The sequence below is a fragment of the Mesoplodon densirostris genome, chromosome 15, assembly GCF_025265405.1.
Source record: "Mesoplodon densirostris isolate mMesDen1 chromosome 15, mMesDen1 primary haplotype, whole genome shotgun sequence".
NCBI classification, from domain to species: domain Eukaryota; kingdom Metazoa; phylum Chordata; class Mammalia; order Artiodactyla; family Ziphiidae; genus Mesoplodon; species Mesoplodon densirostris.
The window spans coordinates 24,024,489-24,048,659 of record NC_082675.1 but is presented as its reverse complement, the minus strand read 5'-3'; the positions used below and the strand labels follow the sequence as shown (position 1 = coordinate 24,048,659).

Sequence of the window (24,171 nt, the reverse complement as noted above, 5' to 3'; positions counted from 1 at the left end):
TGTCCATAGCATGTCTGGCTCGATCACTTTATCTGAAGGCTACCCCAAACTTAACCCACAAACGAGGTACCCTGTTGAATTTGAGCACTGTTGATAAGGTACAGCATGTAGTAGTTGGAGTACTTAAGTGTCCACAGCAGGAGGCAGAGGTAGAAAAAATCCAGGTGCAGAGAGGCAGAAGGATGGTTGAGGTGTGTATGAAATCCGTGCATGTTCAGTGGCCCTGGCTGTGGCTAGATGCTGGACTAGGTATTCTCTGTCCCTTCCTTATAGATTCTCTCATGCTTTGTTGTGAACTAGAATGCATTGGAGAGCCTTTGATGGAAATTCCTATCATCAAGGGCCCTGACATTTGACTCACACTAGCTAGGACTGTTAGAAGGAGAAGGCCTTTTTGGACTAAGCTTCACATTGATCCACCTTCCGATCACACACAAGTTGCCACCCTCTGGTGGGTAACTGCCCAGTAATGGCAGCTCCTCCTTTTACAGAAAGGCGAGAGGACCTTCGTGGAGGATTTATGCTTTGTTTTTTGGATGATGGAGCAGGAATGGATCCAAGTAAGTGTTGGGCTGATTGCTTCTTTTGGGGAGGATGTAACCATTTTTACAAAATGCTTATTGTGTTAACTTGTTTTTCTGTTGCCTCACTCTTGTGACTAGAGGGAGAGGGAGGTCTCTTGCAACATCTTAGGCTTAATTCCACTCACGGATTTGCTGGGTTTTGTTCTATCATGGGAGATAGGATCTGAATGGTAGCCTGAAGTCTGTCAGATTACCTGTCTCTTGACATTGTATTTATCAGCTTGTGTAATATCCTGGAGCTGGAACTGTGGTGGCCTCCCCCAGCCTTATTACCACGTTCTGGTAACAGAACAAGGGCCTAGTGATGGCGGTACTGACAGGCCAGTCAGAGGTTTCCTCCATTTGCCTCATGGTTGTGAATTTCCTTGGACAGAGGTTTTCAGTAGACAGACAGCCCTGCTTGGATTTAACAAGGCTCAGACCTTTGATTTTTGAGAGTCTGGGAAAGAAAAGCAAACTTTTCACTTTCTCTTGTGTCCGCCACTTCAGGTGATGCTGCCAGCGTGATCCAGTTTGGGAAGTCAGCCAAGCGAACGCCTGAGTCCACCCAGATTGGGCAGTACGGGAATGGGTTAAAATCGTAAGTATACTAGAAGCCTGTCCCAGGACTCGAAACAAAATCGAGCAATGCCCTCCTGCTTCTGTCCAATGGAAATGTTCCTCGTCCTTGTCCCTCCATCACTGTAATTCTGGAACAGGAGGAGAGTCGGGAAGGAGTTGTGGTTTGGGGACTTAACAGCTGATGTCCAGCCTACGTCACAGATCAAAGAGTATGAACATCCAAAATCATTGAGGTGGGAGAAGCTGTAGGTTTTTCTTGGCACTGTGCTCTGGAACAGCACCCCTCCTTCTACTGAAAATTCTTATTTTTACCCTGTGGTTGAAGATGCAAGTGGCTGTTTTGTGGGCTTGGGTTGCTTATGAGATGGTGAGGGGGTCACACCGTGGTGCAGCATGTCCCCTGAGCACCTGTCATGCTTTGTGCCAGGCACTGGGGATCCAGGGTGAGTGAGTGAGAGACCCGAACCCCCCCCCCCGCCACACACACCACCAAAGGACCTGGTTGCTACTCACATGTCCTGCCAGGCCCTGTAGCAGGGACCTACCTAATGTCTCCCCATCCCTTGGGACTTCTTTCTCAGCCCTTGGTTCCCACTTGTTTGGCATTTGGAATGTGGTGTTCTTGTTTTGAGTGAAGCCCCAAGAGAAAGATTTCTATTTCTGAAATGCTCACTTCCAGTTGGACATACCTTTGGATGGAATAAGATTTAATGGGATTGGAGTTTGTACAAATGGAATTCTGAGTCACGGTTCTAGTCTTGCTGTAGAAATGTGTTGTTTTATTTGAGGGTGGTGTTTGGTTGGGCAGCAGCATCAGTTGTCCCTCCATGCAACCGGCTTGGGTGTATGGGGAAGAGAGAGAGTGCTTCCCATGATGGCAAGGACCTGGTACCTGGATCTCCCACTTGTCTCTCAATAACAAGCACTTACCATGTGCTGGGCACTGTGCTAAAAACTTTACTTGGATGATTTCGTTTAATCCTCACCATAGCCCTGTGAGGTATAGGTACTATGATTCTCATCTTCAAATGAGAAAATTGAGGTTTATAGGGGTGACTTGCCCAAAGGTGTGAAAATGCCCAAGTGTAGAGCTGAGACATGCATCACGTCTTTCTGACTGCAAGGCCGGAGCTGCTGTCCATCTCACTTCAGTCAAACCAAAGTTCAAATCTGACATCAGCCGCTTAATTGCTTCTGTGAGCCTCAGCCTCCTCCTTTGTAAATTGAGATTATAACACATATGAGTAGGTTAAGAATTAAATGCTATCATTACTGTGAGAGCCCTAGCCTAGTTTCTCCCTTCTTACTTTCTCTCTCCTTTGATCTTTCCATGGTAGATTTTTGGCTTGATTTGGTGGGCCTGGGGTAGGGCCCACGTGATTCTGGTGTGGTGATCTAAGTTTCCAACAACTGAGGTCTCCTAGAGTCAGATGTAAGAAACCCTGACTTCCCTTCTGGATTATAGATAAAACCCCCTCCTGGTTTTATCAGCTCTGTGACTTCAGACAAGCCGTTTCAGCACCTCTGAGTATCTGTTTCCTACTGTAGAAAATGGGCTTCTAAACGCTGACATTCGTCCTTACTGAGGAAGTTTCAGGAGCAAATGAAATGTGATTCTGGAAGTGCTTAGAAGACCAGGAAGGAAAGCATACCGAAGTTGAGTGTTGTCATCTGCGTATTTTGAGAAGGCGCCATTGAGATGGAGCCATCTAGCGTTCAGAGTGAATTCATTTTGAAACCAGTGTAGAAGTTGAAAGAGTTTCAGGAGGAAGTGATTTGTGGTGAGAATAGGGCTGTGAAGCAAAGAAGCCAGCAGAGAAGTGGCGTTTCTGGGTTGTTGCTATTTACCCTCCAAGGTCAGGATTAAAGACAGGGAAGAGGCATAAAGTGAGAGGTTTTGCCAAATTAGGGTAAGAGCAAGCTTTGGCAGAAGGCAAGCTAATGTGCCTCGTTTTGCCACCGGGAAGTTTCAGGGAGGCAGGAGGAGGACTGTGAGATTGTCTGGGGAGGGAGCATTGCCAGCACCTCGGGAACTGGAGGAGGAGAAAAACAACTTGGCAGCCACCAGGGCGTCTCTGGATAGTGTCCTGGAGTTTCCTGAACATTCGTTGAAATGGGGCATGGCGTTCATTTGCATACTTGGCACACTGGCCCAGTTTGTATTTGTATTTACATAGAAGGGAGTAATAAGGCTTCCCGCGGCTGTCACCTCCCTGGGGTATTAGGAGGACTAATGAGGTAATAGCCATAAAGCCAGAAGCTGCTCAGAAGACAGGTCAGTGGGTCCTGCTCCCACTGGTGCTTCACGCTTTTGCCCTGTTCAGTGTTTCCTGGAAAGGCCTGTCCTTGCCTGCTCCTCAGAAGGATTAACTCAGCCACATAGATGAAGGAGCAGTTGATTCCGTTCAGACTTTTGCCTTGTGGAAGTCAGCCTGGAGGCACAGAAACCAGTTGCTTCCTAAAGCAGGGACCTGTGGCTTAATGAGTTGAGGTGACAAAACAATTCAAGACACAAGATGGTTGTGGTTACAGGACATGAGCCAATTGTAGGCCTCCTTGGAACTGTGTTCAACAGCGATACTTTGGTTAGCCCTGTGTTTGGCTGAGCCTTGGGGTCATCCTGGTTTTTTGAGGACTTGTAAGCATAGGCAGTGGGCTGTTCCCTTGATGGTGCTGCCGTTTGATGAGTGGATGGGAGGGGAGTTTGTGTCAGTGAAGGAAGGACAGGGTGAGACCTGGATGTGCTCAGTGTGGAAGATGATGTGTGTGTTGGAGGTGTTACTGGAGTGAAACCTGGTGGCTCACAGTCAGGCCACAGCAGCCCTGTGTGGCTGGGAAGAAACCAGAGCACAGGCAGTGACAAGCTGGGGTGAGACTCCCCCGGGGCTGATGCTTGGTGGTGAGAGAACCCTGCGTGCTGGGTAAATGTGGTCGAGAAGGTGATGAGGAGAAACTGAGGCCCACAGAAGAGCAGGAGGAGGAGTGTCGGGAGGTGGGGGGTGGGGAGGAGAGGGAGCGAGGGCTGTGGAGCTCAGCTCAGGGTCCTGGGTCCCAGGGAGGCCTTTAGGGGAGCCCTCCAAAGGCAGTTTCATCACGTCCGGAGGGGGATTTGCTCCTTCCTCAGATGAGCTTTTGAATCCCTAGGAGAATAACCCATTTCTGCTTCCCTTTCAGGGGCTCGATGCGCATTGGGAAGGATTTTATCCTCTTCACCAAGAAGGAAGAGACCATGACCTGTCTCTTCCTGTCACGTACCTTTCACGAGGAGGAAGGCATTGATGAAGTAGGTCCCATCCTCGTTCTCCCAGTCACCATTCCACTTCCTAGTTTTGCCCAGGCTGTTTTTGTAGGTCATTTGCATGCTGGGCTTATTGGCATTGCAGGATTGCAGCCACATCCCCTGTTATGGGATTAGCTGGTTGGTTGGATGAACTGGTTGAGGGGTTAAGGCAGGTGTCTTAATGTGAGAGGAAGTAAAATCTCACAGCTTCAGAGAAGAGTTGTCCCTGAGAATGAGGCCATCAGGTGTCAGGAACCAAGAGCTGGATTTGTAGGTCTCCTAGATCTGCAGCTTGAATTCAGTCCTGGGGTGGGGGATGTCACTGGGGAGAGCTGTTTTATCAGGGGGAGTATTTGGGGCTTCCCTGACTATGGGTGGAGACCACAGCTGGTGATGATAATAGGAACAGCACTGTCTTTCCCATATGATGGTGATTTTGTGGAATGTGCTGTGAGTGCATTTTCCTTTTGAGAAAATGTGTTGCTCTAACCATTTATATCAGAAGCTACAAGTCTGATACCTGCAGGGCCTGGGCAGGTAGTGAACCAGGCGAACACATGGAAAACCATTTAAGTTTTTCAGTAAGTGGCAGCTGACACACAGCCTCAGCTGATTATTGTTATGCTGGAAGGAAGGCCTAATGACTGTAGAATATTCTGATTTTGAAACCTTTTGGTAATTAACTGTGTAAGTTAAACACATGCACAGCTGATTCTCTTTGGGCCTGGTGGCTCATATCTGCAGAGCTGGTTTGATGAGGTCTGCACCTGCTCATGGGAGGATCAGGGAAGGCCTTGGCCTGCCTAGCCTCAGACTGGACTCTTAACTCCTTTCCTGTGTGAGAAATGGAGGCCAGAGCTTGAGAGGGGGCCAAGAGGGTCTGCAGAGAGAAATCCACTCCTGTCACTTAAAACAGGTGAAATGCGGTCAGTGTCAATCTAACTCATCTGTGTTGGTTGGCTGTGAGTAAATTGGTACTGGCCTTGTTTAGATGTGAGCCTAAATCATAGCAAATCAGTTCATGCTGGGAACGAAAGGCTCTTTTCTTGTCGTCTTTACTTCGTGAGGCACTGGGTTTGTTTGCCTTTTTGGTGAGTGAGAGAAGTGCTGCAGCTGGCAAGCACTCCCGGGAAAGGTGGGGCAGGAGGATTTGGCCCCGGCTGGGCTTTTCAGGACTGCTTCCTGGTGGACTGAGGGTGGTGCGAGCAGGGGCTGCGCTTCAATAGAAACGGTCTGTTCCTGGCCTGAGAGCTGGTGGGGGCTGTGGGAAGGGCAGAGGGGCCACCTGACGAGAGGTGGTGGCCTCTGGAGAGCAGAGAGGGCAGGTCGGGCCTGACCTCTGGGCTTTGGGGAGTGTGTGGGACTTAATTAAAAGCAGCCATGAAAGGGAATCTAAGCAATGTATTAGATCCTCTTTGAAAAGATCAGTTTGGTTATTGTGTGGTGGCTGGATTGGGGTGTTGGTGTCAGAGGCCCTGGCTGTCTATAGGACTCTAGCAGGGAGGTGAGAGAAATAGGAGTGGCCGCGGGTGTTTAATCAGTTGGAAAGGGGAAATGGGAAGGGGTGGTTGTAGATGGCTGAGGTCCTGGTGTGGCACTTGGGGGTGGGCTGTCTGGAGCTAGGGAAGGATGGAAGAGGGGCAGTTTGGAGGGGAGGCGTGTACGTTTTGTCCTAGACATGCAAAGTTAAGTCTGGGTCTGGAGCTGGGGGGAGGCTTAGACTCCCAGGAATCTTCATAGTGAATGGGCTCACCTAAAAGAGCGTGTGAAGAGGGCCTGGGGTCTTAGGGATGCCCACCCGCATGTAAAGGCCAGGGAGAAGGGGAAAGCAGCAAAGGAGGCAGGAGCGGCCGGAGGGGTAGGAGGAAAGCCAGGGGAGTGGTGACCCTGAAAGTAAAGGAGGAATATTCTGATGGTGGGTGGGTGTCAAATGAGGTGAGTGCCCAGAGGTTAAAGTAATGCCGTTGTCACCTGGGACTGCTGTGAAGATTGGGAGGTGTAAAGGAGGTACCAATTCACAGAACACAAATGGAACTCAATTCCCCTGGTGAAAAAGCTAGGTTGAAATTTTTTCCTTACTTGGTGCTAGAAGGTCACTGTTTTGGATTGTACTCTAGTATGAACTCAGCCAAGATTTCAAAATAAGATCACTTTTAGCCGGGTGGGAATGTGTCCAGACCAGCCCCAGGGCTGAATACTATAGCTTCTTAGAAACCAGTAAAGTGCCTCAGAACTCGTAACAGTTTATCACCACAGAGCTTGTTAAAATACAGAATCCCCTTTTCCGCAGGGTGGGCCATCCGTTTTGAACCTCTGAGGTGCCTGGAGTGGTTTGCTCTGCAGAGGGAATCCCAGGCTACAGGGCTCCCCGGCACCTGGGAGAGGGATGGGGGGAGGGAGAGATGCACACTGATGCCTCTGGGGAAGTGGCGTTTTAGTAGGGTTTTTGAAGAATGAGTGGGATTTTTCTCCCAGCTTTATTGAGGTATAATTGACAAGGGTAGAATTTTCTAGAAGATTACGTAGATGTAGGATTAAATTTTATACATATGGAAGAGTGTATTAAAACCTATATATATGTATAACTGAATCACTTTGCTGTACAGCAGAAATTAACATTGTAAATCAACTAGACTTCAATAAAATTAAAAAAAATAACCTACGTACAGTTGAGAGTAATTATAAAGCAAATACCCACGTAGCCACCACCATAGACTGATGCTAGAAGTCCCCATGTGCCCCTCACCAACCATATTCCTTATTGTACCTCTTAAGGAACTGCCTTGGTGATCAGTCATTTCCTTGTTTTTCTTTATAATTTTGTCACCTGTGTATGCATTCTTGAATAATAGTTTTTTTTTGCCTATTTATGAATTTTATATAAATGGACTCATACTGTAGTGTTTTGTTTTTAGATTTTATTTCTCCTAGGATATATACCTGGGAGTAGAATTGCTGAGTTATAAGTTATGTTTGTGTGTGTCTTTAGATTCACTAGATCATCGCAAATATGTTTTGCTTAGTAGAAATAATAGACTTATTACCAAATAGGGAAAATGACCAGGGATATCCCAAGCAGGGAACTGCTCATGCAGAGACCCCCAGGCCATAAGCCAGCATACCCCAGAGGACCTAGCAGTGTGAGGCAGAGTCTTGGGGAGGGGCAGAAGCTAGAGCCACTGGTACCAGGCTGGGGGGCTTGGGCCTCACCTTGGGGCAGTGTGGAGCTACTGTAGGGAGGGACAAGATGGATGCACATTTGTGGGGGGAAGGCTGTTCCGGGGCTTCCTTCAAGCGTCTGCTTGTGCTTCCTCCAAAGGTGATAGTCCCATTGCCCACCTGGAATGCTCGGACCCGGGAACCTGTCACAGACAATGTGGAGAAGTTTGCCATTGAGACGGAACTCATTTATAAGTACTCTCCCTTCCGCAATGAAGAGGAAGTGATGACTCAGTTCATGAAGATTCCTGGGGACAGTGGTAAGTAGGCCTGCGGCCTCTAGCATCGGGGAGCTCCAGAGCCAGGAGCAGTATGGGGATTGGCTGGGGGTGCCTGGTAGAACCACAGAATTTCTATTCCCTAGGAACACTGGTGATCATCTTCAATCTCAAACTCATGGATAACGGAGAGCCAGAGCTGGACATAATCTCAAGTCCGAGAGATATCCAGATGGCAGAGACTTCCCCGGAGGGCACGTGAGTGTGGCTGGGTAGGGAGGAAAAGGGAGGTGACTTGAGGGAGAGAGGGGTGAGCTTGTTCCCTGAATTCCCCAGTTTTAGAGTTGGTAAAGCTGAGAACTCAATGTCTTCCTGCCACAAGGCAGAAGGGATGAATTGAAGGACAGCAGGTCCTCAGCTAATCCAGATCCTTGCCCCAGCTCCTTAACTTGAATGAGAAAGAGACCGAGAACTAGAGAGGGGAGAGGAATTGCCAGGTCCGTGCTGGGGTGATGGGGCCAGTTTAGGTGTCTGTGCCAGGGACATGAGAGGAGGTGGGATGTGGTGCCCACACAGAGGAAGCACCCCTCAGGGCAGCAAGAGAAGCCGAGATGGGAGGTGGAAAGGTGGAGAGCCTGCAGAGAGGCTGTCCGCCCAGGCCTTCGGTTGGGCTGGTGGTGGGAGGGTGACAGCACCCTCCATTCCGCCGCCTCCAGGAAGCCAGAGCGCCGCTCCTTCCGCGCCTATGCTGCTGTGCTCTACATTGATCCCCGGATGCGGATCTTCATCCACGGGCACAAGGTGCAGACCAAGAGGCTCTCCTGCTGCCTCTACAAGCCCAGGTAGGGGCCTGCCCACCCTGGCCTGCTGTTTCCTTTGGGCCAAGGATGGCGCCTGGCCACGTGTCTCTGGGGCATCTTTGGAGTGATGGTGGATGAGCGGCTCTGACAGTGTTGATTGCGTTTGGGTCTTTAAGCTGCTTGTGATTAACTGCAGACAAACTACTGGGTCCTGAGGGAGGGGCAGAGGTGGCTGGTGAGGCTCGTTGAGTGTGCCTTCTGTGAGGTGGAGGGTGCTCAGCCTGACACGGTGAGCTGTCTGAGCCTCTTGGTTGCAGGGCTGATGGCCCTTTAGACAGTACACAGGGAAGCAGAGGCCCTGCTGGTTGCTGGGGTTGGTTTCTGCTGTGGGATTAATGACACACTCGGAGAGTAGTGAGGTTGCTTTTCAAAGATGGAGCAGGATGGCAAGGGGCAGGTGGAGTAGGGAATTGAGTCTTTTTGCTAAAATAAGCTTGGCTTTGACTCATCGGGGGGCCAAGATAGTTGCTGCCCTGCACCTCTGGTGCTCAGGCCCTCTGGTTACTCGCCCCCCATCTCCCCAGGATGTACAAGTACACGTCAAGCCGGTTCAAGACCCGCGCGGAGCAGGAGGTGAAGAAAGCTGAACACGTGGCACGGATTGGTAATGACCCCCTGGGCAGGAGGGTCGTCTGGGGGACGTTGCTTGTGGCAAAAGCAGGATCCAGACAAAAGCTCCATGCAACACCCAGGGGTGGGCTTTCCTGAACCACTCGTCCAGTTTCTCTCCCACCTCTCCCTCAGCAGTTTTTCTTTCCAGGCTACTCCTTCAGCCATTTATAGGCTGTTATCTAAAGCTTGCCTGCCCAGAGTGAAGAGTCCCATACTGTCCTCTGTCACAAATACTTGTGAAATTGGTTTTCTTGACTCCAGGGCAAAAATCTCAAGGTCTCTCTTGCTGACAAAGCTTCTTGGCTGCTCAAGGAGAGTGGTTGGCTGAGGACTGTTGGTAACTTCCAGCTCCTGCTGAGGGTTAAACTCTGGTTACCTTGGGCAGTGCTTGACCTGTTCTGATTCATTTGTAAAGTTGGAAAAGGTGTCTTTTTCTTGGGGGCCTCCTTGACTTTCCAAGCAAGGAGGCTGCTCTCCCAGCTCACCTGTTCCCTGACAGTGTACGAACGTCTCATACGGCAGGGACTGCACTATGGGGTCCAGGAGGGATAGCTAAGAGATTTGACCTTTTGAATTCTTATCATGGTTTCTTCTGGGTTTCAGCTGAAGAGAAGGCAAGGGAGGCGGAGAGCAAAGCTCGGACATTAGAAGTGCGCCTGGGCGGAGACCTCACGCGGGACTCTAGGGTGAGGCCCCAGACCCAGCAGCTCTTCTCCAGCGTTGCTGCCCTTAGGATCCCAGAGCTGGCCTGGCTCTGTCTCCCGCCAGTCATGAACCCCTTGCCCTAGAGCTGCAAAATGGGATGTTATGATGTTTCCATAGTCACTATTGAACACACTGTATGGCAGGATCTTGGCAACCATGTAAGGTGGACACTGTTAGTATCCTCAGTTTATAGAAAGAAATGGAAGAGGGTCACTTGCCGCAGGTCACACACAGCAATAAGGGTCAGAGCAGTTCTCCACCCCTCCCCTGTGACACACACCTCTGCAGACTGTTGTTTCGGTTGGGGGTGTTTCTTCCTCTGTGTCAGCAAGTCTGGTCAAGTGAAGCACAGCTTTTGTGTTTGTCCTTAGTGAGGGCCCTTTTCTGTGGAAAGAAAGTAAATTTCCAGGTCTGTTTTTGCGTCCATGTGATTTAAAGTGAGAAGTTTCAGATGTGTTGTTAATGATGTTACCGGCTGTGGCCCAGAGCACTTCCTCTCCTTACTTGGTGCTGGCGTGTGTTTCCAGGTGATGTTGCGACAGGTCCAGAACACGGCCATTACCCTTCGCAGAGAAGCTGATGTCAAGAAGCGGATCAAGGAGGCCAAGCAGCGGTGAGTGCCCGGCTGGCCTTGGGTCTTTTAAAATTATGTAGCTTTTGTATGGATTATTGACAAAGAAAGAGCTTGAGGAATCCCTCTCCACCCCACAAGGTTGCTATTCTGTCACATGCAGATTGCTTTGAGAAAGCCATTAATGTTGTGATCCCCAGGTGTTTGTCACATGCCCACCACAGGAGAGGTGCCCCAGCTCAGTTCTCCCCTGAGCCAGGACAAGGTGGGCAGAGCCAGCACCTTGAGTTGAACACCAGCCTGTCCTCACTGGCAGCTCTCTCACCTTCCCTCCCCCACCTTCCTTTCTCCCCTTTTCTCTCTCCGCCATTCTCTCCCCACCTTGCCCATCCTTTCCCTCTTCCTTTCCTTTTTCCTTTTTTTTTTCTTTTCATTTAAAGGATGTATAAAATGCTCGTTGTATACAATTTGTAAAATACAGAATATTTAAGAAATACAGCTGTAAACTCCCTTATACTTCTTCCACCTGGTGATATGTACTCTTAATTTTGTATCCCTGGTTACAAGTGTGGAATAATGCTATAGATTGAGTTTGTTCCTTTTTATCTAGACTGGGCATTTGTCCTGGCTCATTACATGATCTCTGTGTCCCCCTCCACGTCTGGAGCCTCTGCAGGCTCTGGGCCTGAGTCCCTGCTTACTTCTTGGCCTCCTCACCACAGGCCTAGGTTTCGGGTATCTGCCCCGTGAGTCTGTCCACTGATCATCCATCTGCTTTTCAGTTTCCACGATTTTGTTGACGTTTATCCCATGATCGTTTGTTCTCTCACATGTTTATTGTTCTTGTGAATTTTTGACTTTTTAAAATTAATTACTGTCACGTTAGTGGAATGGTTATGCAGATGACCTTGTGTTTATTCCACTAAATAAGCATCTTTGCAGAGATTTGCAACAGCTTCACAGAATCCCATTCATACTTAAATACATCCCTGTTTGATACCAAAAGCTAAAGTCATATGCTTTTAATTAGGGAGCTTAGAGTGACTGCACAGTGAGTATCCTTGTCAAGTCTACAGGTTGCATATTGAATGCAAAGGCAAAACTTAAGTGTCTGAAGTTTCAGCTTAAGCTTAATACATCTTAAACACGGTGGTGTTTGTGTGTTAATGGGTTGATCTGCTTGAATTTATCTTTTGTCTTCTCAGAGCGCTTAAAGAACCCAAGGAACTGAATTTTGTTTTTGGGGTCAACATCGAACACCGGGACCTGGACGGCATGTTCATCTACAACTGTAGCCGCCTGATCAAGATGTATGAGAAAGTGGGCCCACAGCTGGAAGGGGGCATGTGAGTGCTGCCTGAGGAGAGCTTCAGCCCAGGATGGTTGGCGGGAGAGGTTTGGTCAGTGGGGTGATAGAGCCGTGTCTACCTCCTCCTGCAGGGCATGTGGCGGGGTCGTTGGGGTTGTAGATGTGCCCTACCTGGTCCTGGAGCCTACACACAACAAGCAGGACTTTGCTGATGCCAAGGAGTACCGGCACCTGCTGCGGGCGATGGGGGAGCACCTGGCACAGTACTGGAAGGACATCGCCATTGGTAACGCCCTTTCACTTCACCTCCAGCCTTGAGATCCTCTCGCTGCCTCAGGGGGCTGACTCCTCACGCGATGGTGTGGGTGCTTGTCTTCCAGCCCAGCGGGGAATCATCAAGTTCTGGGATGAGTTCGGCTACCTCTCTGCCAACTGGAACCAGCCTCCATCCAGTGAGCTCCGTTACAAACGACGGAGAGCTATGGAAATCCCAACCACCATCCAATGTGGTGAGTTGGGGGTCGGCACCTCCTCCTGACTCCTTTCCATCATAGTCGCTGTGCTGGCCTCCTGATTGCACTGACATTCAGGGACGTATGTCCCACTAGGGATATGAGTCTGTTTGATGATGGCCCTGGGAGCTCAGTCTTGGGGCTGTGCTGTGCCCACCTGTCCTTTCTAAATGAGGCAGGAGGTCATCTACCCTGCCGGGTCTCACAAGGTTTGGTACCACATCGGTAGAAGTGTGAGTGATGACTGAGCCAGGATTTTGCTGGAGGAGGGAGAGGGGTTGGGGCCGCTGAGGGTCTGTGGTATAAAGTTTCCATCCTTGTTGGAATCACTGTCCCTGAGAAGAGTGACTGTTCTGTAAGGAAGGCAGAGTTGGAGCCAGACTGAGGATCTTTGCATAGAAAGTTGGGGGCATCTCTGCCTTGGGCCTGGCTGGGAGGAGCCTGGTTATTGTTGGTGGGCATGGCTGATGTTTTGTTGAGGGTATGTTCTGTGTCACAGATTTGTGTCTGAAGTGGCGGACCCTCCCCTTCCAGCTGAGTTCTGTGGAAAAAGATTACCCGGACACCTGGGTTTGCTCCATGAACCCTGATCCTGAGCAGGACCGGTGAGCACTTTTTCTAACAAGGAGTTTGTGGGCGTCCCCACCTCCCCCCGTGCTTTTTCCACTCTTCCACTATGCTTCTTGAGGTCAGTGCTCATATCCTTACATCTCTGTCTTGCTGCGTATAATAAGTGCCTGGAAATAATAGAAGTGTGTCCTGCAGTGAGTATTAATTCAGTGCATTTGGCAAGTCTGAGGTTGCTCTGGTGAGAGAGAGCATGGGTTGGCTGAGGAGGAAGGACCCTGCCCTACCTGGAGCTATCTTGCCACACCCTTCCTAGCACTTTCTGTCTACAGGTGTGAGGCTTCTGAACAGAAGCAGAAGGTTCCCCTGGGGACGTTCAGAAAGGATCTGAAGACACAGGAAGAGAAGCAGAAGCAACTGACAGAGAAAATTCGCCAGCAGCAAGAGAAGCTGGAGGCCCTGCAGGTGTGTGGGTCATGGGCAGTGGGCACATGGGCAGGACCCCTCAGTGTCTCCTCTGTTCCCTCAGGCTCAGTTTCACCCTTCTGTCACCCATGAGTGCTGCCCAAGCTTCCCAACCCCAACCTCCAGGCACACTGGTTCTCCAATATGCCTTGATCATTCTTTAAAAAAAAAAACAATTTTGTTTATATATTACAAAGAGGTCCGATTCATTTAGAATGTTTTGAAACTCCAGAAAGTACCTATCCTGTCTTAGAGGTAACCACCATTAACTGCACATCTTTCCAACTTTTTATGACCTCTACTTACACATAAATACATATATTTTTTATTAGAAATAGAGATCACGACTTACTTATGTCATATCACATACTTTTTTTTATTAGTGCGTAATTATTTTCTTGGGATAGTTTTCCAGAAGTGAATTTGAAAGAGTAAAAGGATTTTTAAAATTCTATGTTTTGTTTTTTTTCTTTTTTTTTTTTTTTGTTTGTGGTACGCGGGCCTGTCACTGTTGTGGTCTCTCCCGTTGCGGAGCACAGGCTCCGGACGCGCAGGCTCAGCGGCCATGGCTCACGGGCCCAGCCGCTCCGCGGCATGTGGGATCTTCCCGGACTGGGGCACGAACCCGTGTCCCCTGCATCGGCAGGCGGACTCTCAACCACTGCGCCACCAGGGAAGCCCTATGTTTTTCTTTAAATAACTTTCCAAATTATTCTCCAGAAGATGTATTATGTTTTGTTTTTTACCAGCCATACCTTTATTTTTAAATGTTTTTGCAAATTTGGTAAGCAAAGATACATATCTTAAATTTGAATTTCATATTTCTAAAATTGAACAATTTTTTTGTGTGTTTCTTTTAGAACTGCTATTGTTCTCTTATATTACTGTTGTTTTAAATTTTTTCCTTAATTGATTAGTCAGGTTTTTTTAGATATATGTGTGGTATCAACCGTTTATCGTATTTATTACAAAAGCCTTTCCCTTTCTGACTTCTGCACAGGCAGATGCTCTCATTGTATGCATGCTTCCCTGTCTGTCAAATCCAACCTGTCCTTTCCGGCTTTGGCCTTTAGGGATCTCCAACCTTTTTGGCTTGTTTTATAGGAATTTAAGTCCACTGACACTTTTCCCCAGTCTCTCAGTTGCTGGATTAATCATATAGAATCCTGTAATTTGCTGGTAGTTTAGTGTCTGTGAATTTTTGTCTTCTCAATGAGAATGGGAGGTTTGTAATAGTAGAACTGTGGCCCAGGTGTTCTTTTTTATTTGCCCACTGTCCCAGACCATGGGGCTCCAAAAAGAGTATGCTTGAATGTACCAGATACGCAAACGACCTCCTCATCATGTTTACCCTGTAGAAAACCACACCCATCCGCTCCCAAGCTGACCTGAAGAAATTGCCCTTGGAAGTGACCACCAGACCTTCCACTGAGGTAAAGGCCAGGGATAGGGGCAGGGCTTTTCCTCAGGTGTCTCATGCTGGGATCCATGTTGTCACTCTCTCTGGGCCTCTTTCAGGAACCTGCACGTAGACCTCAGCGTCCTCGGTCACCTCCTTTACCTGCTGTGATCAGGAATGCCCCGAGCAGACCCCCTTCCCTGCAGGCTCCCAGACCAGCCAGCCAGCCCCGAAAGGCTCCTGTTATCAGCAGCGTCCCAAAGCCTCCTGCCCCGACAGCACGGGAGGAGGCCAGTACTTCCAGGCTGCTCCAGCCTCCTGAGGTGCCCCGAAAGCCTGCCAACACTCCAGTCAAGACTGTGTCCCGGCCCGCCCGTCTCGTTCAGCCACCATCACCATCTCTGCTGCCCAACTCCAAGAGCCCTAGGGAGGTCCCCGCCCCCCGAGCCATCAAGACTCCAGTGGTCAAGAAGCCAGAGCCACCCAGTAAACTCTCCCTGGTGAGATGCTCCTCCTCCTCCAGCCCTGCCCACAGTGGTATAGGAATGGAGGGGGCAGCATTGACTGCATGGGGGGCGGTGGGGGGTGGAGAAGCCTCAGTGGAGATCAGCCTTCTGTGCTGCCCCTGCAGAGGAGGAGTCTGATAGCTGAAGGCACTCATGGCGGGCACAGAGCTTGCTGGTTCCCTGTCCAGGGAGCTCTTTGGTGCCCCCTCCAAGGTTTGGTCCTCCAGACTTGAGTCGCCTTCACTGGCTTCTCACGTGGTGGGCAGAGGTTGCAGCCTGGTGACAGCCTTGGTGGGCTGCAGCAGTGGTTGGCGTGGTTCAGTGGGGAGTGAACTGAGAGGCTCCCCTGTGACAGCTTTGAGCAAAGGTCCTCGTGGGCGTAGAGGCCGTGGGTTGCTGTGTCCCTAGTACTGTTGGGAGCCCAGCCCTGGCAGGGACTGAGACCCACAGACCCCTCTCTGAATGGCTCCTTTAGGCCAGATGGGATCTTCCGGCACCTGAGGGGCTGCCAGGGTCCCTCATGTTCCCGCTCCTCTTGCTGTAGGCCACTCCTGGTTGGAAGCGGAGTCTTGGGGTCTCTGATGAGGAAGAAGCCGAGGAAGAGGCTGAGAGGAGGAAAGAGAGGCCCAAGCGGGGCAAGTTTGTCGTGAAGGAGGAAAAAAAGGACTTGAATGAGGTAGGTTCTCAGCATTCTCCCTCCCCAGGGTCTCCACCCGCCACCTGCAGTCTATGACACGAGCCTTTCAGAAGCCTAGTCCATCTCTGAAGGACACTCAGTCACACAGACGACTAGAAACACGGTGCCTGGTAGGATCTTGAGTGAGACTGGCTTGTGGCTCTGCTCACAGGCTTGAGGTGACACCGACGCAGATCTGCTTCGGTGTCTGTGACATTCTGCCCCTATGCCTGCTTTCTTGTTTACTGACATTTTTGGAGGCAGGTGTGTAGATACTGAGATAATGGTTGAGAGAGTGGCTCTCAATGAGGCCTGGGGATTTAAACAGCCGCACGAGACGACATGAGGTGATGGCTTGTGACCCTGGGCGGACAGTCTGTTCTTCAGGGGCACTGGCGGTGCCTCTCACAGACTCTGTTCTTGCAGCTCTCAGACAGTGCTGGGGAAGAGGACCCAGCTGACCTCAAGAGCGCTCAGAAAGGTGAGTTCAGGGAGGTGCCCAGAGCCTGTGGGGAAGTGGGAAGGGGGCCCCTTGCCAGCAGCACCGTATTCCGAAGGCTCATGGAGGCTTTCCTGGCTCCAGGCTCTCAAGCAACAATGGTTTCAAGTCTAATTCCGAGAAGAATGCTGAGGCTAGCACGCCCTCGTGTTTATTTTTAGCATCAGTTCCTTGGTGTTCACCTCTGGCAGTTATCATGCTGCTCTGCGGCACCCTCATGACAGTTGGGGAGGGAGACCAGGGTGGCTGGGCTCCACGTCCCTGGCATAGTGGCGTCAAGCTCCTAGGGGTTCTTGTCCCTGTGAACCTGGGGTGACCTTTCTCAGGGTGGCCCTGCCTGGGTGGGGGGCTGTAGTCTAGTTTTCTAACTCCATCCGCACTCAGATAAAGGGCTGCACGTGGAGGTGCGTGTGAACAGGGAGTGGTACACAGGCCGTGTCACAGCCGTGGAGTTGGGCAAGAACGTGGTGCGGTGGAAGGTGAAGTTTGACTATGTGCCCACGGACACGACACCAAGAGACCGCTGGTAATGCCCCTTCTAGGAGGCTGGGTTGACAGAGTTGGGCAGGGGCAGGCAGCCCATCCTGGGAGCCTGGGACACACACGACACAAACACTGGGTCCTCCCTAGGGTGGAGAAAGGCAGTGAGGATGTGCGGTTGATGAAGCCCCCTTCCCCGGAGTATCAGAGCCCGGACACGCAGCAGGAGGGCGGGGAGGAGGAGGCGGAGGCAGCTGTGGCCCAGCAGGCTGTAGCCACGGCGGAACCCTCCACCTCGGACTGCATTCGCATTGAGCCCGACACCACCGCCCCGAGCACCAACCACGAGACCATTGACCTCCTCGTCCAGATCCTTCGGTGCGTTGTCGTCCTGCTCCGGGGTCAGCGCTGGTTCTCCACCATCTCTGTGCCATTCTGATTTCCAGTCTCCACCTTCTTTCTTGTTTAGGAATTGTTTACGGTACTTCCTGCCTCCGAGTTTCCCCATCTCTAAGAAGGAGCTGAGTGCTATGAATTCAGAAGAGCTGATATCGTTTCCTCTGGTGAGTCTGCCCAGGCTTTGGTTTTTGACTCTGCACACCCTCCTTGGTGCTTGTTGTGGTTGTCAGCTCTCAGCTGTGTGCCCCCTTCCCCGTTTGGCCAGCTTCCCTTTCATCTGCTGAGGGAAGGGAAGAGGGGACTTTACATTGTGGAAAAAGCAGCTGCTCAGCCGGATGACTGGTGTGCAGCTGGTGAGATGCTGGGGTGGAGTGGAATCCTCACTTAGGGACAGGCCCAGTGTGACTTGTGTGGAGTACGTCCCTTTTCCTCTGCCAAGGCAGGAAACAGTAAAGAGCTTAGGTTCAAAGTGCCGAAAACGTGACTCTCGGAGGTATAGGGAAGCTCGTGGTGTGTGGAGATAAGCGTGGGATCTTATTTAGCAAGTGCAGATGCAGTGCCTCAGTGCTGGAGCCTCCAAGTGGCTTAAGAGTCAGTAGAGACTGAATTTTTAGCAGGTACCTAGACATGAGGCTGGGAGCATAAGTGCTCTGCAAGGTGGGTGGGAGGGCTGGGGGCAGCCTCTGGGAGGGGGAGAGAGCGACCAGGGCTAAAGAAAAACGTGCGTTTGGGTGAGTGTTTGTAGAAGTGACGGGAAGTGTTTGAGGCAGAGGGACTGTCGTGAACAAAGGCTCAGGGATGCAAGGGCAGGTGGGGGCCAGCGCACTGGTCTCTGTGGTGAGCACTCAGGGAGAAGGGCCCTCAGAGCCAGGATAGGAGGCATCGGGGGCACCCCTCTGAGGTGCAGTGGCTTAAACTTTGTATGAAATGGAGGCCCAGCTAAAGGTTTGAGCGGATGGAATTGTAGACTTGAACCATGTCCGGGGCAGGGGTCAAGAGGCTTTTTCTGTAGAGGCCAGTTAGCAAATATTTTCAGCTTTATGGGCTGTAAGGTCTCTGTGGCAACTATTCAGCTCTGCCATTACAGTGTGGAAGCTGCCATAAGACCATATGCAAAGGAATGGATGTGGCTGAGGTCTAGTAATGCTTGTTTTACAAAAACAGGGGGCAGGCTGATTTGGTCACAGGCAGTGAGTAGTCCGTTGACCCTGCCCCTAAGAGGGTAACTCTGGTTCTGGGTAGGAGGGTGGATGGGAGACACAGGGACAGGGAAGCTGGTCTAATGGTGATAGGTCAGGGAGGGGCGATGGGAGCTCTGACAGGTGAAGGGGCCCTGTCAGGGGTCCTTCTTTGACTGAAGGCAGGTGGTGGAGAGGAGGCAGAGGTCACGTGCTTCCCTGTGGGAATTAGAGGTTGATGACAAAGCTGTTAACTGGGAGAGAAACAGGGTGAGGGTGAGGAAGACGAGTTGTGATTTGACTTGGGCTGGAAGTACCAGCACTTCATTTCTGGTGATGTCCAGTGGACAGGACACTGGAGATTGGGGCTGGCACTTGGGAGGGGTGGGAAGGCCAGGGCTGGAGATGGGGATTGGGAGTCATCCACATCAAGAGGATGTTTCTGCTGTAGGAATAGCTTAAGTTTTCTAGGGAGGAGTTTCTGGAGAGGACAACTGGAATTGAAACTGCAGGGTTAATATGTTTAAGATGGCAGGCCCTCGTGGGGCAGCTGTATGCTTGATAAAGTTTGCCAGAGAGGAAAACATGGAGTTTTGTCTCCATTCTACTTTAAAAAAGGGAAATGAGGCTAGGAGCTGAAGAAACTCAGGGGCAGAGAGGTGAACAGTCTGTCTTAATAGAGCTCAGATTCGAACCCAGAACAACTTGTTAGGACAAGGGTCTTGCTCCCCTGCGAGATGAGGGCGCACTGCACGCTGGGGAAGCTAGAAGGTGCAGAACTCATGGTGGCTTCACAGAAAGCTGCTACACCTCAGCGCTTACCCTTGTTCAGGCTGCAGGCATCCTCTGCAGATCCCAGGAACAAACAGCTGATAGGCCAGCTAGGTCGGCCTGGCATGTTTGTTGCTTTTGGCTTAAAGTTGTTGCCAAGTTCAGAGTAAAGCCTGGGTGCAGTGGGATCTCTGCAGTGGGCCTGACTGCTCAGACCAAAGCACAGTCAGGAGCATCTGAGCCTAAAATAGTCTGTTGGCTTATGCTTGTAAAGGGAGGTGTACCACTAATGCATCAGTTTAATAGCCACCTAAGTGAAATGCCTAAAATAACTCAAACTTTAATTTTTTTAATGTTAGGGACACAACAAGAATCTAATGTTCATTGTATCCTTGTCAGTTTGTAAATGACTGTCCTTTTGCTCATCATGCTGGACTAGGAGTTCCAGACCGTCAGGGGTCCTGCAAATACTAGATTAAAAAAAAAATATATATATATATATATATATATATATATATATATATATATATACTTTAAAAGTAACATAACTGCCTGTGAATCTTTAATGGCCTAAAAGTGGAAAAAAAAACTAAAATGAATACAAATCATAGTTAGGCTTAAGACATTGTGCATTACATTTTAATTTGTGTGTATTACATTTACATTTGGCACCTGCTTGAACTTTTTTTTTTTTTTTTTTTTTTTTTGCGGTACGCGGGCCTCTCACTGTTGTGGCCTCTCCCGTTGCGGAGCACAGGCTCTGGACTCGCAGGCTCAGCGGCCATGGCTCACAGGCCCAGCCGCTCTGCGGCATGTGGGATCCTCCCAGACTGGGGCACGAATCCGTGTCCCCTGCATCGGCAGGCGGACTCTCAACCACTACGCCACCAGGGAAGCCCTGAACATTTATTTTTGCACTGCCAAGTGATAATTATTTTTTGTGCAGAATTTGAAGTTTCTGTTGCCCTCTTGATTTACTGGGATAGTATTCTAGATTGTAAACAATTAAATAGTTCTAACACGTTTTAAAAACAGCAGTTTTTAGCCGTTCAGTGCTAGGTAGTTCATACATCTTCACAGAAGTAAATAAATGGTAGAGTTGGCGAGACTGCAGTTGTCAGCCAGGACCTGCTGGTCATGGGTTTGTGTTCATCAGAATGGCCTCATCATTCATGTTGGTGATTTATGAGTAAATCATAATGTTGTAACTTTGAAATTAAACATAAAGAGTTACTACCCAAATTGTTTTTTATACTGAGATTCCATGTAACTTTCATTTGAAACAAGTGTTCTGCTAATTTCTGAAAGTTTGATAAAGCCCCATGTCTAGAGAGAGTGCTAGTTAACATTACTGCCCCACCCCCGGGAAGTTTCAGGTACTCAGGGAAGATGGTGAAAAGCTCTGATGCTGTATAAACATACTACACAAACCTGGAGGAATCTGTTGTTGATAGGTGCTTGATAAATACTTGTGGAAGAGAACTTTTGATCTTTACATTGTTGGTTGTGACTTGCAAGTGGTTTGCTCAAAGTGCTGTTGTGCACTTTAGAAAGGTGAATGGTGAGAATCATCCCTCACGTTTACTCACGGCTGGCCGTCTGCCAGAGCAGTTTGGTACGTGCATCATGTGTGATCCCATCTTCGTCCTCGTGGCAGCCCTGTGAGGTGGATGTCGAGGTCTTTCTTCTCTGGAGCTAGAGAGATCACTTGCTTCTGGGTCCGGCATCCTTTCAGACTGAGCTTTGTGCTGAGCCAGTTGGGGACACCAGTGCCCATCTAGAAGGGCACTGGGGACCCTTGTGAGCTCATGCACTCACCCTCCAGCTCGTCTCCCAACAGAAAGAGTACTTCAAGCAGTATGAAGTGGGGCTCCAGAACCTGTGCCATTCCTACCAGAGCCGCGCCGACTCGCGGGCCAAGGCCTCCGAGGAGAGCCTGCGTACCTCCGAGAGAAAGCTCCGCGAGACAGAGGAGAAGCTGCAGAAGCTGAGGACCAACATCGTGGCGCTCCTGCAAAAGGTGCAGGAGGTGAGCCAGGCAGCCCTCTCATTGTAGCGGACCACCTGGTGTCTCAGGGAGGGGGGGCTTGGGCACCTCCTGCTCCCTTCTCCCCACTCACAGGAATCTGTGGCTCCAACCCTGGCTGCACAGCATCCTGACCAGGAGGGCTGGAGGTGGTGCGGCTGCCTGGGCCTCATCCCAGCCAGACCCACGGTATCAGACTTTTGCCCTTGTTTAGACATTCTGATATACAACCTGGTTTGAGAACCCTCCAAGTCATAAAACAGAAAGACATTCTCACTTTTCCAGATAACGCCCAGATGGGATTAGGTAGCCCAGAAGCAGGGAGCGCCCTGTAGGGTCTCGGCCCTTTATCCAGGCAGTAAACATTGAGGACAACTGCTCTGTGCCTGTCCTGTGGACCCTTGGTGAAGCAGACAGGCAAGATAGGGGTCCTGCTCTCATAGCCCAATAAGTGGAGGAGACAGAACTACTGTTGGCGGGAAGTGCTGTGAAGTAAATACGAGAGAGACAGAAAACAGGGATGCCACTTTACTAGGGTGTTCAGGGGAAGCCTCTCTGAGGAGGTACTTGAGCTGAGGGCAGAACCAGTCCCACAGGAGTGGGATGTGAGAGCTCTGGGGAGAGGGAAGAGCAGGGCCTGAGGCCCAAGGCAGGGAGATGTGGGCGATAGAAGCAGCAGGGCCCTGTCCAGGTGGGAAGTCCCTGGAGGGTGTGGCACTAAGACGTTTGCAATCTAAGACATTTACTCTGGTTGTAGGAGGGCCTGGAGGGGGCGGAGGTTAGAATCCGGGACTCCAGTGAGGAGGTTCCCACAGTTGTCTGGGTGAGAGATTCTGGCAGCCTGAACCTTGGATGGTGACAGTGAGGAGGGAGAGAAGTGGGCAGATTTGTTGTAACGTCTTGAGGGAAGGGGAGGAAACAAGGGTGATGGTTGTGGTTTGTCTGAGCTCCTGGGTGGAGGGGAGGCGGTGGTGGCCTGTACCAAGATGAAGCAACTCAGGGTGGGTGGTGCCATTGAGCTGTTGGATGTTTTGAGTCTGAGAAGCCTGCAGCATGGCTAAGGCAAGCCGGGAACTTGGGGTAGAGGCAGGGTAGGAGCAAGAAATCTGGGTGTCATCTGAGCACAGAGGAGGGAGGGGGCGGATGATCAAGAAGGGACAGGCCTGACAGCCAGGGTGGAGGGGTGAGAGGAAGGGGCACGAGCTGCAAGAAGGGTGGGGAGGCGGGCCCCCCACCACCTTGTGGCCCCCGGCTGACCCTGCCCTGCTCTGTTCCAGGACATAGACATTAACACAGATGACGAGCTGGATGCCTACATCGAGGACCTGATCACCAAGGGGGACTAAGAGGCCTGGAGCCAGAGATCAGCTCCCCTGCCCTGCAAGGCAGAGCTCCTGGGGGTGGAGTTTCATTTATGGGTTGATGGACTTACCTTGGTTCGACTCCCATGGGATATTTGTGCTTTTGGAGGGAAAGAGACTGATTCTTTGAATCTTCCTCCCTAAGTTTATAAATATTTATTTTTTAAAAGAAACAAGATGCTGTGCCTGCTGTGTGACCGTACATTTTTTTTGGTGACTCTTGGGCAGAGAATAGAAGCAGGACGCCAAGTCTGAGCTGCTTCTCTTGGCTCCGGGCTCCTCAAGATGTGGTGAATCCAGTGCCATTTGGAAGTTGGGGAGGCTCCAGGGGCAGGGCTGGGGGAGGGACAGGGCCCCCCAGGCTGGTGCTCCCCCAGGAGCTCCAATCCAGGGGATCCCCACAGAGCCAGGGTTAGGAGGAGGCTCAGCGCTGAAGCAGCTCCCTGTGTTGTGGCTCCTGCTTCAGGTCGGGGATGTGAGTGGTGGCCCAAGTGGTCGATCTTGGCTGTGGCACCGTCCAGACAGCTTGGGGAAGAAAGATCCTCCTGTTCAACTTCCCCATCCACCACCTAAGTTCTCCCTGCTGGAGAACTAACAGTGGACAGTGAGGTTTCCTGCCTCAAAAACTTGAGTCCAGGTTGTGGCGTGGACAGATCCGACTCTGGTCAGACTGCTGACCTGGGTAACACACTGAATGTTTGAATTCCAAAGGATTCCTTTTAGGAAAGGACCATGTGTGTGAAGGAGCCCCTGTGCTGGTTGGTGGCGGCCTCGTCTGGGGGTGTGGCAGGGTTCTAGGGAGCGCACCTTCCTCAATGATTCTGGCCATGTGGAGAGCCTGGCGCTGCTTTTTCTCTTACTGCGTCCCCCCCTGTCTGGCCCCACCAGGCCCAGTCAAGGTTCCTGCTTTGGGGCAGATGGGAGGAGGGGGTCACTGAGCCACAGGGACTCCGGAGGTGGCTCTGCAGGAAGCACACCATGCCTGCCTTCCCGCCTGGTCACAGCCTCATACAGCTGTGTCCCTCAACTTCTCAGGGTCAAAGACAAAGACAAGAGTTGCTGAATTTTCTCTTTAATGGCCATTGGAAAAATTCTGGTTTGATTTCTCCTCTCTTCTTCCCCCTTTATTTGGGGACTTGGGATTTTCTGAAGGCACAAGAACTATGGTCTTGTGCCACTGGTCTGCGATTCAGACCTCTCGGTGTGTTTCCAGCATCTACCCACCTCTGGTCAGCAGTGGCCACGTGCTGCCCTGTGAAGACTCCAGTAGGCTGGGAAGCGCTGGCGAGGGAGGCAGGCCCCATGGGAATCAGAGGTCTTTACCCATTTGTGCACGTGGCCAGAAGCACCTGTGACTTGCGGGTTTGGGACTTCTCCAAACCACATCCCTGGGCAAGGGCTCTTTGGGGGAAA

At 50.7% G+C, this 24,171-nt stretch overlaps 1 protein-coding gene across 3 annotated transcripts in view; it reads left to right on the top strand.

The window, feature by feature from the left end:
* MORC2 (MORC family CW-type zinc finger 2) overlaps positions 1–22,935 on the top strand; it is a 40,782-nt gene extending 17,847 nt beyond the window's left edge. Inside the window, exons 4-27 of one of the 3 annotated variants that reach the window (XM_060119219.1) lie at positions 492–560; positions 1,074–1,164; positions 4,320–4,428; positions 7,745–7,904; positions 8,009–8,120; positions 8,579–8,704; positions 9,247–9,326; positions 9,938–10,020; positions 10,567–10,652; positions 11,816–11,956; positions 12,051–12,205; positions 12,300–12,428; positions 12,931–13,036; positions 13,331–13,463; positions 14,822–14,896; positions 14,982–15,362; positions 15,913–16,044; positions 16,471–16,525; positions 16,928–17,069; positions 17,174–17,401; positions 17,493–17,586; positions 21,212–21,400; positions 21,494–21,586; positions 22,675–22,935. In XM_060119219.1, the coding sequence (XP_059975202.1) occupies positions 492–560; positions 1,074–1,164; positions 4,320–4,428; positions 7,745–7,904; positions 8,009–8,120; positions 8,579–8,704; positions 9,247–9,326; positions 9,938–10,020; positions 10,567–10,652; positions 11,816–11,956; positions 12,051–12,205; positions 12,300–12,428; positions 12,931–13,036; positions 13,331–13,463; positions 14,822–14,896; positions 14,982–15,362; positions 15,913–16,044; positions 16,471–16,525; positions 16,928–17,069; positions 17,174–17,401; positions 17,493–17,586; positions 21,212–21,400; positions 21,494–21,586; positions 22,675–22,743 (3,038 nt within the window). In that variant the 3' untranslated portion in view covers positions 22,744–22,935. The remainder of the gene's footprint in view (positions 1–491; positions 561–1,073; positions 1,165–4,319; positions 4,429–7,744; positions 7,905–8,008; positions 8,121–8,578; positions 8,705–9,246; positions 9,327–9,937; positions 10,021–10,566; positions 10,653–11,815; positions 11,957–12,050; positions 12,206–12,299; positions 12,429–12,930; positions 13,037–13,330; positions 13,464–14,821; positions 14,897–14,981; positions 15,363–15,912; positions 16,045–16,470; positions 16,526–16,927; positions 17,070–17,173; positions 17,402–17,492; positions 17,587–21,211; positions 21,401–21,493; positions 21,587–22,674) is intronic. The other 2 variants (XM_060119221.1, XM_060119220.1) reach the window with 2 other exon arrangements.
* The last annotated feature ends 1,236 nt before the right edge of the window (positions 22,936–24,171 follow it).